The sequence below is a fragment of the Puma concolor genome, chromosome B1, assembly GCF_028749965.1.
Source record: "Puma concolor isolate L17-30 chromosome B1, mPumCon1.1.hap2, whole genome shotgun sequence".
NCBI lineage: Eukaryota > Metazoa > Chordata > Mammalia > Carnivora > Felidae > Puma > Puma concolor.
In genome coordinates this window covers 81,114,351-81,127,922 of record NC_141670.1, presented here as the reverse complement: position 1 = coordinate 81,127,922, position 13,572 = coordinate 81,114,351, and the positions used below count along the sequence as shown (strand labels likewise).

The 13,572-nt window shown below is 35.0% G+C and overlaps 1 protein-coding gene across 6 annotated transcripts in view; it reads right to left on the bottom strand.

Annotated features, from left to right (window-relative positions):
* TTC29 (tetratricopeptide repeat domain 29) overlaps positions 1 to 13,572 on the bottom strand; it is a 253,186-nt gene that overhangs the window by 201,930 nt on the left and 37,684 nt on the right. For 5 of the 6 annotated variants that reach the window (XM_086704141.1, XM_086704140.1, XM_086704144.1 and 2 more), the window contains one exon: positions 3,408 to 3,631. In XM_086704141.1, the coding sequence (XP_086560267.1) occupies positions 3,408 to 3,631 (224 nt within the window). Of the gene's footprint in view, positions 1 to 3,407; positions 3,632 to 11,830; positions 11,990 to 13,572 lie in introns of those variants that run through there. The other variant, XM_086704145.1, reaches the window with a different exon arrangement.

The following is a 13,572-nucleotide window of genomic DNA, read 5'->3' as shown; positions in this document are numbered from 1 at the left end:
CGTTAATTCATCTGGTGTTTCTCAAACTTATTTCATCAGATAATTATTTTTGTTTTGCTTTACATAAAACCTGTAAACATCCTGTGGGACTCTGCTTGTATAGAACATATTTGGGTATCTTAAATAAATGTTATTAGAAAAAAATTGCTGCTTAACCCTTAACAATAATTTAAGTCAAGTGTAAATAATGTTTGAATTATCTATTGATTCAGTTGCCCATTACCATTATTGCCATCTCTTCTCCAGCCCCATGGGGCACAAGGCCCTAATCATAACCTTATAGATGGTACAGAGATGATTTACAATAATGGGTAATATAAGAAATGTTATTAGGGACAAAAAATAAAAGCACTTTAACAAATGGAAAATAATCCAAAAAGAAATGACTAGCTTACTTTAAACACTTTTTGCTATAAACCAGCAAGTGGTGTTTTGCAGAATAATTTAAATAACTCTAGGTTCCTGTTCTGTAAGTCTCAAGAGACAGAACTGGCCCAAGATGACTATTGTTAGTGCTATAGCTTTGATTAAATGAACTTCATTGTGGCCCTAGAGTGATAGTCTTTCCAATGAGAAGCAATGAGAATGCTCAGAGATAATGCTACTTCAGGATAATTGTTTCAGATTCCATATATGTCTTATGACCATATAAGATGGAATCCTGAGACACCATTAACAAATTTTTACATTCTAGATTAAGTGTGTGTGTGTGTTTGCATGTGTGCATGTTTTAAGATTTAAGATTAATTCAAATTAATAAGAGTGAATGAGTATATCCCCTTTCCCATTTTCTGGGATGTTCTTAACTTGTATCACAATTTTTCCTCAATAAAGATTATGTAGTAAATGTGAAAGTAATTAACACAATTTTTTTAAAGTATACAAATATTCACAAGTCCTTCAACTGAGGTATTTCCAACAATATTCTTTGCTATAATCTTAATTTTCTATATTTCAACCAGGCAAAAGCCACTGCATTTTTGAACAAGATAACCTGAGCAAGAGGTAATTTTATTTCTTTAACAAATACAGCTTAGTTGCTATGAATATATGATAAAACCAACCAGTAAAGAAAATATTTCTTTTCTTTACTAATATCATGTGTATAAGGTATTGATTACTATAAAGTTTGGACTTTGTTAATTTTTGGGATTGGAGAAAGTTTTTTTTTTTTTTAGGTTTATTTATTTACTTTGAGGGGGGTGGGGAGAGATAGAGGGAAAGAGAGAGAATCCCAAGCATGCTCCATACTATCGGTGCAGAGTTGGCTCTGGGGCTTTAACCCACGAAAGGTGAGATCCTGACCTGAGCCAAAATCAAGAGCCAGACGCTCAACCAACTGAGCCACCCAAGCACCCCAAGAAACAGTTTTCTTTAAATGTTTACTTTTATTTAATAAAAAATTGTAAATTAATGTTTTCTACATTAAAATAGACTACTTAGCATTTTAGTTTCTTTATAATTACAAAATGCATTATGACAAGTTTCTCATAATTATGACACTTTTTTATAACAAGTGATGTATGGGGCTCATATTTATGCTACTCAGATGAAAGCCTCTATTTAAAACACTTAGCGAATGTGATGAATTCAACTTGAAAAAACGACTAATGGGAAATTTTTATCTTGCTCAATTCTATTTTCAGTGCAAATATCACTTCAGAATTTGGAGCTGAAATGAGAATGTAAGTTTTTTACAAAGCATTTTTTATTTATAATAGTTAATTTCTTGAGAAATTAGATGTCATATTTTAAAATTCACCAGAGGATTCTATTTTTAAAGTGAATCCTGTGGGGCATCTGAGTGGCTCAGTCAGTTAAATATCTGGCTCTTGATTTTGGCTTAGGTCATGATCTCATGGTTTGTGGGTTCCACCCCTGCAAAGGGCTTTGCACTGACAATGCAGAGCCTGCTTAAGATTCTCTCTCTCTTTCTCTCTGCTCCTCCCCTGCTTGCACTCACTCTCAAACAAACTTAAAAAAAAATTAAAAAGTTAATCCTGCAGCTAAGCATTTTTCAGAATACAAATATCTGCCTCCTGTACTCACACACACATACAAACACATACGCACATTCACACGCACACACACACACACATTCACTTGTTAAAATTTTCGTGTATCTCATATTTGTAAGTCAGGTCACAACCTGATAGGAAACATGTATTAACTCCACTGTAGAGGTTGAAAGACTTCTGCTATCCCTCTAATACTGTTACCATGCCCCCATTAATTTTCCCCACTGTCATTGGTACAGTTGTGGAAAGTTGTGTAATACTCAACTTTCTTTAAAGAATTTTTTCAATGTTTATTTTTGAGAGAGAGAGAGAGAGAGACAGAGATAGAGACAGAGACAGAACAGGAGCTGGGGAGGGGCAGAGAAACAGGGAAACACAGAATCCGAAGCAGGCTCCAGGCTCTGAGCTGTTAGCACAGAGCCCAATGCAGGACTCAAATTCATGAACTTTGAGATTATGACCTGAGCTGAAGACAGATGCTTAACTGACTGAGCCACCCAGGTGTCCCTCTAATACTGTATTTTCTCATAGAAAGGCCTGAAGTAAAATATAGGCATTATTGGGGCCTGAGCTTCTCTCTTTCAGTCCTATGATATTTTCACACAAGAAGTTGAAGAAAAAAATAATTTAGATCACCAAATTTATATGCTGATTTCTAGGATCTAGGATTTCCTTTCTTTGATTATATAAAATGACCAAATCCTAATATGTAACTAGGAAAGGCTCATGACAACAATATGAGTATAATTACAGTGGAGATCAAAATATTTTATTCACTAGATGAAACATTGACTTTTGGGAAAATTTTCAGATACAAGAAAAGGAATTTACTACAAATGATGTGATGGAAAATATAAAATTAACAATTTTATTTATATTTGTGAATTGCAGGCTTTTCATATCTTCCTACTATTCACTAATAAAAATTCTCCAATTGAAATCTGTAGGACTTGTTGGTAAGATCTTCAAATTCTACTATATAAATAATAGAAAATCAATATAAATTTTCAAGTTATAATACTCTTTGAAAGAATGAAACTCTTAGTAAAAGTCTCTATTCAGATTATATATTTTAAAAACCATGGAAAGATTTGTAATTCATGATACAAAAGATTTTAATACATTGGAACATTGTGGCGGTGTTATTAGGTGCGATGCATGCATTGTCTTTCCTGCTTGAAATGACATCAGCAGGATGCCCCTGTGTCTGGGCAGCTTGTGATTCAGCGTTCCCCTATCATGTATTCCATAAAGATGCTCAGATGTCTAGAATGCACTGTGCTAAGGTGTCTTAATGGTCTCAATTCAGACATGAAACACTCTGCAATCCTCCCCCGGGCTCACTGCTCCAGCTCCCGCAGCACTGCTGCCCACAGTCCCTCCACTCACCTTTCCGTTCAGCCGCCTCAGCCCTGGTCAGGTGGTGGTAGAAGTGACCCAGCTTATCAGGCTGCTCCTCCAGGGGTCTCTGCAACCAGAAAAGGGACCTAACTCTTGCAGCCTCCTGCAGGGCATCCCACTTCTCCATCAGGGCGAAGAGCTCAGTAAAGGACTTGTGATAACCGTCTCGCAGCATGTCCACACAAATGTTCTTCTTGTACGAGTTCCGGTAACTGGGAAGAAGAAACCCAACACTCAGAACATGATTTTAATCCTTTAAATCCATGCAGTGTTTTTCTTCTCTAAAGATTAAAGGTTGAAATGTGCTGCCTTTTTTTTTCCCCTCAGTGAAAGCTGAAAACTATCTTTGCCTCACACGCTTATAATTGAACAACTTCAGTTTAATGAAAGATGCCAGGAGCTACCCAAATGTAGTAATTTTAATAAAATTACATTATAAATATAGCAGTTCCAGAGCTGAGCTCTGTTTGATAGGGACAAATAAACTAGTTGACTGATGTCAGTCCATTCTGGCTGCTAGAACAAAATACTAGTGACTGAGTAGCTTATAAACAGCAGAAATATATTGCTCACAGTTCTAGAGGCTGGAATTTCAAGATCAAGTCACCAGCATGGTCGCCTCCTGGTGAGGGCCCTCTTCCTTGTTCATGGTTGGTGCCTTCTCACTGTGTCCTTACATAGTGGAAGGGTAGGGATCTCTCTGGAGACTTTTTCTTTCTTTTTTTTTTTTTTTTTTTTTTAATAAGGCACTAATCCCATTCATGAGGGCAGAGCCTTCATGACCTAAGCACCTCCCAAAGACCTCAATTACTAACACCATCACCTTTGGGAGTTAGGATTTCAACATATGAATTTGGGGGAACACATGCAGACTGTAGCAATTGCAAGATCCAAAAGTACTTGATATACTAGCCTCCCAGTAAAACAAAACAAAAAATTCAACATGCCAAGCAAAAATTAAATATGCCATTTAATGTCAAAAAGGCACTCTATATTATGTGGCTTCATTATAAGTTATGGAAGTTCCTTCATTCATTCATTCACTCATGCTTGGATGTTTGGTTAGAAAATGTTTATTAAAATCTATTAATAAATACACTTAAAAATATTTTCAGTTAGGATTAAGTTAATGATTTTTTAGATTAACAATTCACTTCTAATTTAGTGATAAATCATATACAAGGAGATAAAGTGACAAATGAATACTCAATTTATTTAACAGATAGCTATTAAATTTTCTAGGTAGAAGGCACTGTTCTAGACCAAATGGGTTCAATCTTCTTGTGAAGTTTGTATTCTAGTGGGAGAACACAACCAACAAGTAAATAGGAAATAATAAATCATTTCAGATGATGAAAAGTGCGATACAGGAAATAAACAGAGTTATGGGACAACAGCTGTGTGGCAGCTTTTATTCCACTTAATGAGCAATCAGAGGCCAAATCATATAGCTACTAATTATATTACATTACATTTTTTAAAAATTAGGAGCCAGTTAAATATTTAGAACAACTGACACAATGTGATACTACTAGTAATAAAAATTTCAGGGTGGAGTGGAGACAGCCTTGAATTAGATTACTCAAGGTTGGGCCCAGTTCTACTGCTCCGTGTACCTCATTTCATCTCGTTTGTAAAATGTGTGTATCAATCTATGCCGTACCTATATCACAGGATTCTTCTAAGAACAAAATTAAATTATGTAGGGGTGCCTGTGTGGCTCAGCTGGTTGAGCGTCTGACTTCGGCTCAGGTCATGATCTCGCGGTTTGTGAGTTCAAGCCCCGTGTCAGGCTCTGTGCTGACAGCTCAGAGCCTGGAGCCTGTTTCGGATTCTGTGTCTCCCTCTCTCTGAACTTCCCCCACTTGTAAAAAAAAAAAAAAGATTATGTATGTGAAGATGCTCAGATACGTGTAAAGTCCTGCACTACTGGTTCTCAACTTCTGGATATGCAGTAGATTCATCTAAAGAATTAAAAAACAAAAGAAAAAAGAAAAAAACAGCCCATGTGCCATCCACCAAGAATTTCTTACTCAGTATAAGTAAGGTATAAGCTTAGGTATAAAGAAAGGTGAAGAGAGGAGTGGTGAGAGAGTAGCTTTTAAAGAAAAGACAGGACCTCAAAGCCATGGTAAGAAGTGTGGACTCCAAGCGAAGAGTGAGTTAGAGCCATTGAAGGGTCCCAGTTACGGAAATGACTACATGAGATTACAGTTTAGAAAAATCACCCGGAAGGAGTGTTCCAGCTGAGCTCTTATCCTCCCCGCTCTGGCATCCAGATAGATATACAGCACCTGTTTAATAGGACTCGTCCATAAAGAAAATAAGGAAGCCACATTCCTAGGCCACAAGGTCAAAGGCCCCCATGTTGTAGGAGACCAAAAACGTATGACATAGGGAAGAGAAAAGAAGTAAAAGATTTTTGTTTGTTTCTGCCCTCTTGTCAAGACAAAGGAAGATAGTATGAAGAAGGAGCAGTGAAATGCTGCAAAGGCCATGTCCTCTCTCTCCCCTCCTTCTACCTGCCCCACACAAGGTATACCAAAAGTCACTGTATTGGATTTCTCAGAACCAGCCACTATAATTTCCCATAGCTCCTGAATGGTATGGGTGAAATACCATAGTCATCTAGTGGGCTCCATGTATGACACAACAGTTAATGGAAATAGAGGGCTGGTATATCTGTCACAATGTCACTGGCCACAACCAGGGAATGTGTGCTAAAATGTTTTTGTATGGCCGCCCACTGGGGGCTGAAGGAGGACACAGCTATAACACTGAGAATAAGAAGCCTTAGGGAGCTATCAAAGGAGTCAGGTCAGCATATTTCCAAATCTGACAGAAAAGGATGCATTCATCTCTCATGAATGCATGAGAGATGGACACGTGAGAGATGGACATGAGAGATGGACACCCCATAGGTTTGGAATGCATTCAACTACAAGCAAGAGAACTTGTTTCATAGTACCTTTAAAACTAGAGATCTCCATTTCTCTCAGCAAAAGATGCCTAAAAGTAGGCATCTGATGGCCTTGGTTCAGTGGTCTGGCAAGGTCAATGCACCTGGGATTATCTTATTCTTTACCTCATGCTTGTCCCCTGCTGGTCACTGGATGGTTGTTATAGCTTCAGATACTGTGTCCATCTTCAAGGCAAAAAGAATGGGGAGATGGGTGGCACCAGATATGTCTTTCCCTATTACTGGGAACACCAAAAGCATTCCTGTAACTGCTAGTAAATTCTTACTTTGGTCCCATTCACCATGGCCACCCCTTGCTGCAAGGAGACTGGAAAAACTAAAATTCTGCCTGTTCTTAGACACATTGCTCTCCCAAGCAAAACTGTAGTTTTGTTGGCAAAGAAGAATGAAGAAACAGATACTAGAGAAGGATATTCAGTGTCTATAGTAAGGTCTTAGATTAAGATCTGAAAGTAAATACTGACAAACCCCCAGCCCTGGAGTTGCCAGATGAAACTGGGCAGGATGCCCAGTTAAATTTGAATATCAGATAAACAATGAATATTTTTTTAGTATTAGTATGCTCCAAACATTGCATAGGACATATTTATACTAATTTTTTTGAAACTCAAATTGAAGTATATATCCTATATTATTATTTGCTAAGTCTGGCAACTCTCCTCCTCTCTACCTTGCTCCAGCACTGTGTTGTTTCTATATGAGAAAACAGGGTGAGGGGACGAGGTGTCAGAATCTTGAATAACCTGAGAAATCACTGAATTGGACTCACATTACCTGAGAAGAACAAGACTGGATTTTTACACTAGGGAAGATCAAGGCTCGCGGCCAGGAATTAAAATTGTTATAAAAAAAATAAAGGCTTTCAATTTAACACCTTCGAGCTTGTGACTCTGAAATTTGTGCCTGATCCAAGAGAATGGCCAGGAGGAGGGTGGAAGTGGGAGCAGGGCGAAGAGATGGAGGAATCTGGTGGTCTTGGAAAGGAGAGGTCACAGGGGCTGGACCAAAGGAAAGGCAGGGGGAATGGATAGAAGCAGGTGGGTTCAACACATATTTAGGAGATAAAAATATCAATTCCTTGGTGACTGAGGGGGTGTTGGGGGAGGAGGAAAAGGAGGACCTAGGAGGACACCAGGTTTTGAGGCTGGGCAATAGGTAATTGGTTATTTGCTAAAGAAGAGAACACAAAAGGATGAACAGGTTTGGGGAAAGATAATGAGATTGGATTCAGATAACTTAAGTGAGAAGAAGGCTGAAAGGATATCCAAGTAGTACCTCCAAATGGAGACAGGTTGTGGGGGAATATAGGAGATCTGAGGACGAGATCTGAAGGGCTAAAAATCTAACCTTGCTTCAAACAAGCACTGTCAGCTTTGATGGTTATGCCTTGGAAGAGAAGAAAGTTGTAAATAAATAAAAAATAGAATATGGACTTTAAACAATAAAAATAAACACAAGCCAGGAGGCTATCCACATTCTAATCTCAGCTGGGACAAAAACGCAGAAAATCACCCTGCAGGCCTTGTTTCCTTCACCTGGAAGGTGAGGGTGTTTTGGTTGGCTTTGGTCACCAAACACCTAGCTCCATTTCCACAGGTGGCAGTACTCCAGACACTTTTGAAAATGACCATTCTCACACTGTGTGTCATCTTGGTGGGACTTGATTGTAAAGACTCTCTAACCAAGCGGTGGATCAGTGACCCAAACTAAGCAAACCAGTTCCTCTCCCATAATTCTGAATCTTGGAGCAAGAAAAACACAAACGGTTAGGAGGTTTTTGGAGTTCAGTCAACTTGATATCCTGACAAGAGTCTCAAGTAGTTCTCGCTACCAAGATCCTATCAAGGGTCTCAGGTCTTGTCCTTTTCATATGAGCTGGGCTCTCCCTAAATTCAGCTTGTTACCTAATATCCTTCCAATAAAATTGTTTCTACTTTATTTAGTCAGAATCAGTTTCTGTTGCCTGTGACAAAAGAACATGAATGGATTCAGAAGGGGCTATACTAAAATTGATTCCAAGACATATTTTCAGCCTCAAAACATCCATGATATATAACTGATAACAATTTTTTAAAATTTCTGGTACTTTTTTTTAATGTTTGTTTATTTTTGAGAAAGAGAGACAGAGCATGAGCAGGGGAAGGGCAAAGAGAGAGGGAGACACAGAATCTGAAGCAGGCTCCAGGCTCTGAGCTGTCAGCACAGAGCTCAATGTGGGGCTTGAACCCATGAACGGTGAGATCATGACCTGAGCCAAAGTCAGACACTCAACTGACTGAGACACCCAGGCGCCCCTCTGGTAACTTTTTTTAAAAGACCATTCTTTGCAAGAGAGATTTCAAATAGAGATGTATTTTAAAATGCATATATAACTATGCTGATTATCATTTCTATTTATATACAAATTCATGTGCGCATATACATGCATCTGTACATGTAGGTCATTGTTAAATCTTCATTATTAATTTGAGAGCAAGAACGAGCAGTTAGTGATTTACTAAATTAGCTCCTATTTAAATCTTCATAGTTAATGCAAATTCTTTCTTTTTTTTAAATTTATTTATTTTTGAGAGAGAGAGAGAGAGTGCAAGCAAGGGGCAGAGGGAGAGGGAGACAGAGAATCCCAAGCAGGCTCCCTGCTATCAGCGTGAAGCCTGATGCAGGGCTCAAACTCAGGAACCATGAGAGTTGGATGCTTAACTGAATGAGCCACCCAGGTGCCTTGCAAATTATTTCTTTTAACCAAAATAATTTTCTTTTATTAAAATGAACTGACTACCTGAAAAAAACGTATGTCAATTTCACTATGATATTTGGACTTCTCAGGTTTCATATTTCATAACAGAATCATAAAGTTGACTTGCTTTATGGAAAGAAAATTTTTCTAAACACAAATAGAAATATAAACAATTCCAATTCATTATTTTGTTGTTCATTTCGACACAATGTTATCAGTCTTTGGTTTCATCTGCATATTAGAACAAATATTAGTCTAAATTAAAATATATTCTTTGCAAGAATCAGAAGAAGAAATATCTCTTTGACCTAAAAAGTCACTATGCTGGGGGGAAAGTGAGAATTCTGGTAAAATTTATGTAGAGATTTGATATTATGGAGTTTGAGAAGAGTTTCCCTGACAGAGAATATGCCACTCACAGTAGCAGAAGTCGTGACTTTCACTGGACTCTATAAATCTCTACCCTGAGGAAGGTATCTACCACTGCAGACACCTAAGGTTGCACCGGACTGAGGGATGCAGCTGGAGAAGAACGAATTTAGGAACGGAATTAAGTGGCCATCCATTTAATATGGACTTATTACGATTTAAAGCCATTCTTCAAAAGAGACACTGTGCATTTTGAACGTACGTAAAAATTGCCCTAAAAGATCCTAAGATTAAAAAAAAAATCTGTAAATTTACAGAAAGTAAAACTGAACACTTTGACAGAACTTCATAGCTGAATGTGTGGAGATGCTGAGAGATGGGGAGCTTTCTGTTAAACAGCCATGGAGATATTCTATCATTTTAAAATTCTGCTTTAAAACATTCTGAGCAGCTACTATTTTATAGACTACCTACAATGTGTTAGACACTGTAGACACAATTTCTAACACACAGTAACTCTACAAAGTAATACTTCCATTTTCACAGATAAAGAAACTGTCTTCGGTGAGGATGTGATTTGCCATATAAGTGACAAAGCCATACAAACTAATAAGGGGCAGAACTGGAATTCACATCCAGGTTTCTGAGTATGAATTCTATATTTTTGCACTTTACCACGCTCTCTCTTATTGCTTTAAATTTGTTGGGTTTTCTTCTCCTTTTCTTCCTCTACACATTGTTTTTTGTTTATTTGCATTGATTGTTTAGGAATTTGTCATTATTGGACAATTATAATGTAACCCTCAAATATGAAAGCCATTGCCTTTGTCCTTGTTAATCCATGTTTCTGCTGGACTAGGAAAAGAGATTAGTGTCATTATGTGACCCTCCCACAGAATCCCCTTCCTTAAAATGAGTAAGTAGACAGTAGCACCCATGCAAAGCAAATTAAATAGATATGATTGTCACTCAAGGATATATGAAGTCTAATAAAAGAAAAACACCGAGAAGGACAAACATATAAAAGGATAAAAAGCACATACTTCTACAAATCTGAACAACATGAATAAATGGAATGAATATATATGACAACTTCTTTTATTTCTCTTAACCCATAGGTATTTATATTAGTTATCAGATGGGCTTTCAAAATCAAAACGAATTATCAACTACTCAAATATATGACTAATATATTTAACATATTTTTTTCATAGGACAAACTCAAATACTGTATCCAGGTGAAGCTTCATATTCTGTAAAATATTTCAAAACCAGCTTAATAAAAAAAATCATAATTTAAAACAAGATTATAAAAATTTTATTTAATCTGACAAAGATAAACCTAGAAGATGTGTAATATCTAATCAAAAGTCAGGATAATACTTTTATTCCATTAAGTTAATATTTATAAGTCACTAGTGGGTTATCTATGTGTCAGTTATAACAGTCTTACATTCGTATTGTAGGAATAAATGTTATTGGAATCACCTACGGGATAATTACACTGACTCTTAAATTAATACTTAAATAGCTTCAGTTAATATAATTTCCACGGAATAAAGTGAGTCACTATTCTTACCCATACTTCTCAGTGTAGGTAGACATTACATATAGTTTGAATGGAGAAAATATGTATTTTTTGACATACTCACACTGATAAAAACCATATAAGTTGGGTGTGTTTTATAGTTTTTTGTGAAAAGAATAAAATTTTCCCGAAAAGCTAAAACAAAGATATGCCATTCCCCTAGCCATATAAATATAGGTAAAGAGAGAAGTTAGAATGAAAAAATATCAATTATATTTAAAATGACTTAAAAGCATATAAAATTACAATGACAACTAAAAGTATTTTCTTAATTTTACACTAATTTAGGTTTTTAACAATTGTTAGTCATAGTAGTAAGAGTGATTGAGAACTAACGCTAATTAAGAAATAGACTAAAATCATTCATATATATTTTTATGTAATAACCATTGGAGAGTTGGAACTTTTAGGACATTTAATTATTTTCCATGTACTTCAAAATATAACAAGAAAAAAAATGTTTCAATATGAAAAAGGCTCTTTTTAAATTTAAAGGATTTCCAATGAGTTGACTGGTCTCTGGGGGCATCTACTGGAAATTTAGCAAACTGCAGTTACATCATGTAAATTTGATAACTTTCATTATCCATCTTAATACAGATATTATTTTAATTGATATGTAAATAAGGTGACATTCAAAGAAGATAAATGTAAAGTTATGCATGGTATTCTATCTCATCCATCTGGAAACAGCAAAATATGTAGCTGTCTATGAGATCAGTTAACAAATACTCAACTGTTAAAAATGTAAATAGGACAGGTGGCATATCACAGATGAACAGTTTTCAAACTATTCAGTTCTCATGTCTGGAAAAATTAGAAATATATTTTAGAGATAAACATATACAAATTTAATGAGGCATTTTTATGAATCCAAATAAAATGTACATAAAAAGCACTTTTGATATGATAGTTTCTCTAAAGCAAATTCATTTTGCATCTCAGTATATCCATTTAATCATAAATAACTTGATAATCACTGCTTATTTTCTTTATGACTTACTTGAATTATTTACATGTCAACATCTCAAAAAGTAGAATTTGTTATACTTGAAACAAAAAATCTATTGCTTATTATTGTTTATTATAATTAGTATATGTGCTGCTGAAGCGAGCACTGTTTATTATAATTAGTAATTAAAAGTAGAATTAGTCATTAAAATGAACACTGTTATTAATTTCTCCTAAATATTTCTGGGGAACTTCCTCAAATAAAAATGAACATATAATAAAGATAATACAATCATTGCAGCTTATATATAGTTTTAGCATATATTTCAATAAAGAAAATAACTTCTGTAATAATATTATTGCAGTTTTGACTAGTCATGTCACAGGAATTTTAATGTAAGACTTTTTAACAATAATGATTTTCTTTGTGAAATGTATTGGTCGTATTTCTTTAACAGAAAATCTAAAACTAATTTTGAAGGTATATCTATTGTGCAATACTTATATTGTTATACAATATAAGTAAATTTTACATAAATGTATATAAAATTTAATAAATGTATATTATTTATAAATTTATTTATAATAAATAACAATATATTTATTATAAATTTATATAAAATATATAAAGACTCCTAACAAAGATTGAAATACATAACATGTTAGCTTCATTTTAAAGAAACACCACAAATGCATGTTTACACAGTTTAGCGATTAGAATCGCTATCCAAATAAATGTGATACCACCTTTAGTTGCATCAATTGAAAAAACTAATCATCCTAAAAATGTTATCAATAAATCAGAACATAAATATTAATTTGGCAGGATTTTTTTTTCAGTTTAGATTTAGAATAATTTTAGATAGATGGACTTATTTGATAACTTAAGAATAAATAAATAAAATCTGCCCCCAAGAAGTTATGGGACAAAATTTTTTGTGATTTTCTAAACAATTACAAGTTTACTAAATTTGAAACTGCTACACAGGCAAGTTGTGCTTTGTATTTTTAGAAAATACACATTTTTATCTATTAATAATCACAGAAACCATAGTCAGACTGCCAACAGTTAAAGGATATGTGTACAAATTGAAAAATGCCATTTGGAAGAAACTATTTAACCCAAGTTCAACTTTTAATTATTTTTTAAAAAATCTAATAACAACTGAGAAATAAAGTTTAGCCTATATTTTCCAAATAGCACTATTACTAACATAAATCAACAAAAAATAAAATATTTAAAAATTTGGTCAGCAAAGAATTCTGCCGAGAGCACAATAAAAATTCACTTCAATATTGGTGATTTTATTTCAGGATACATGGGATATTGGTGTAGAATGTAGAACAAAGATTACTTCTCAGGCTCAATTATGTACGAACTGATATTTAGCAATTATGTAAGAACTGGTATTTAGCATAAAAGGCAGTAACTTTTTGTTAGATCAAAAACGTTAATCAAATGGTATTTTTCCTAGTGATTGCTACCCGAGATCAGAGAAAAGCTGTGGTTATTTACTACAGTGCAGAC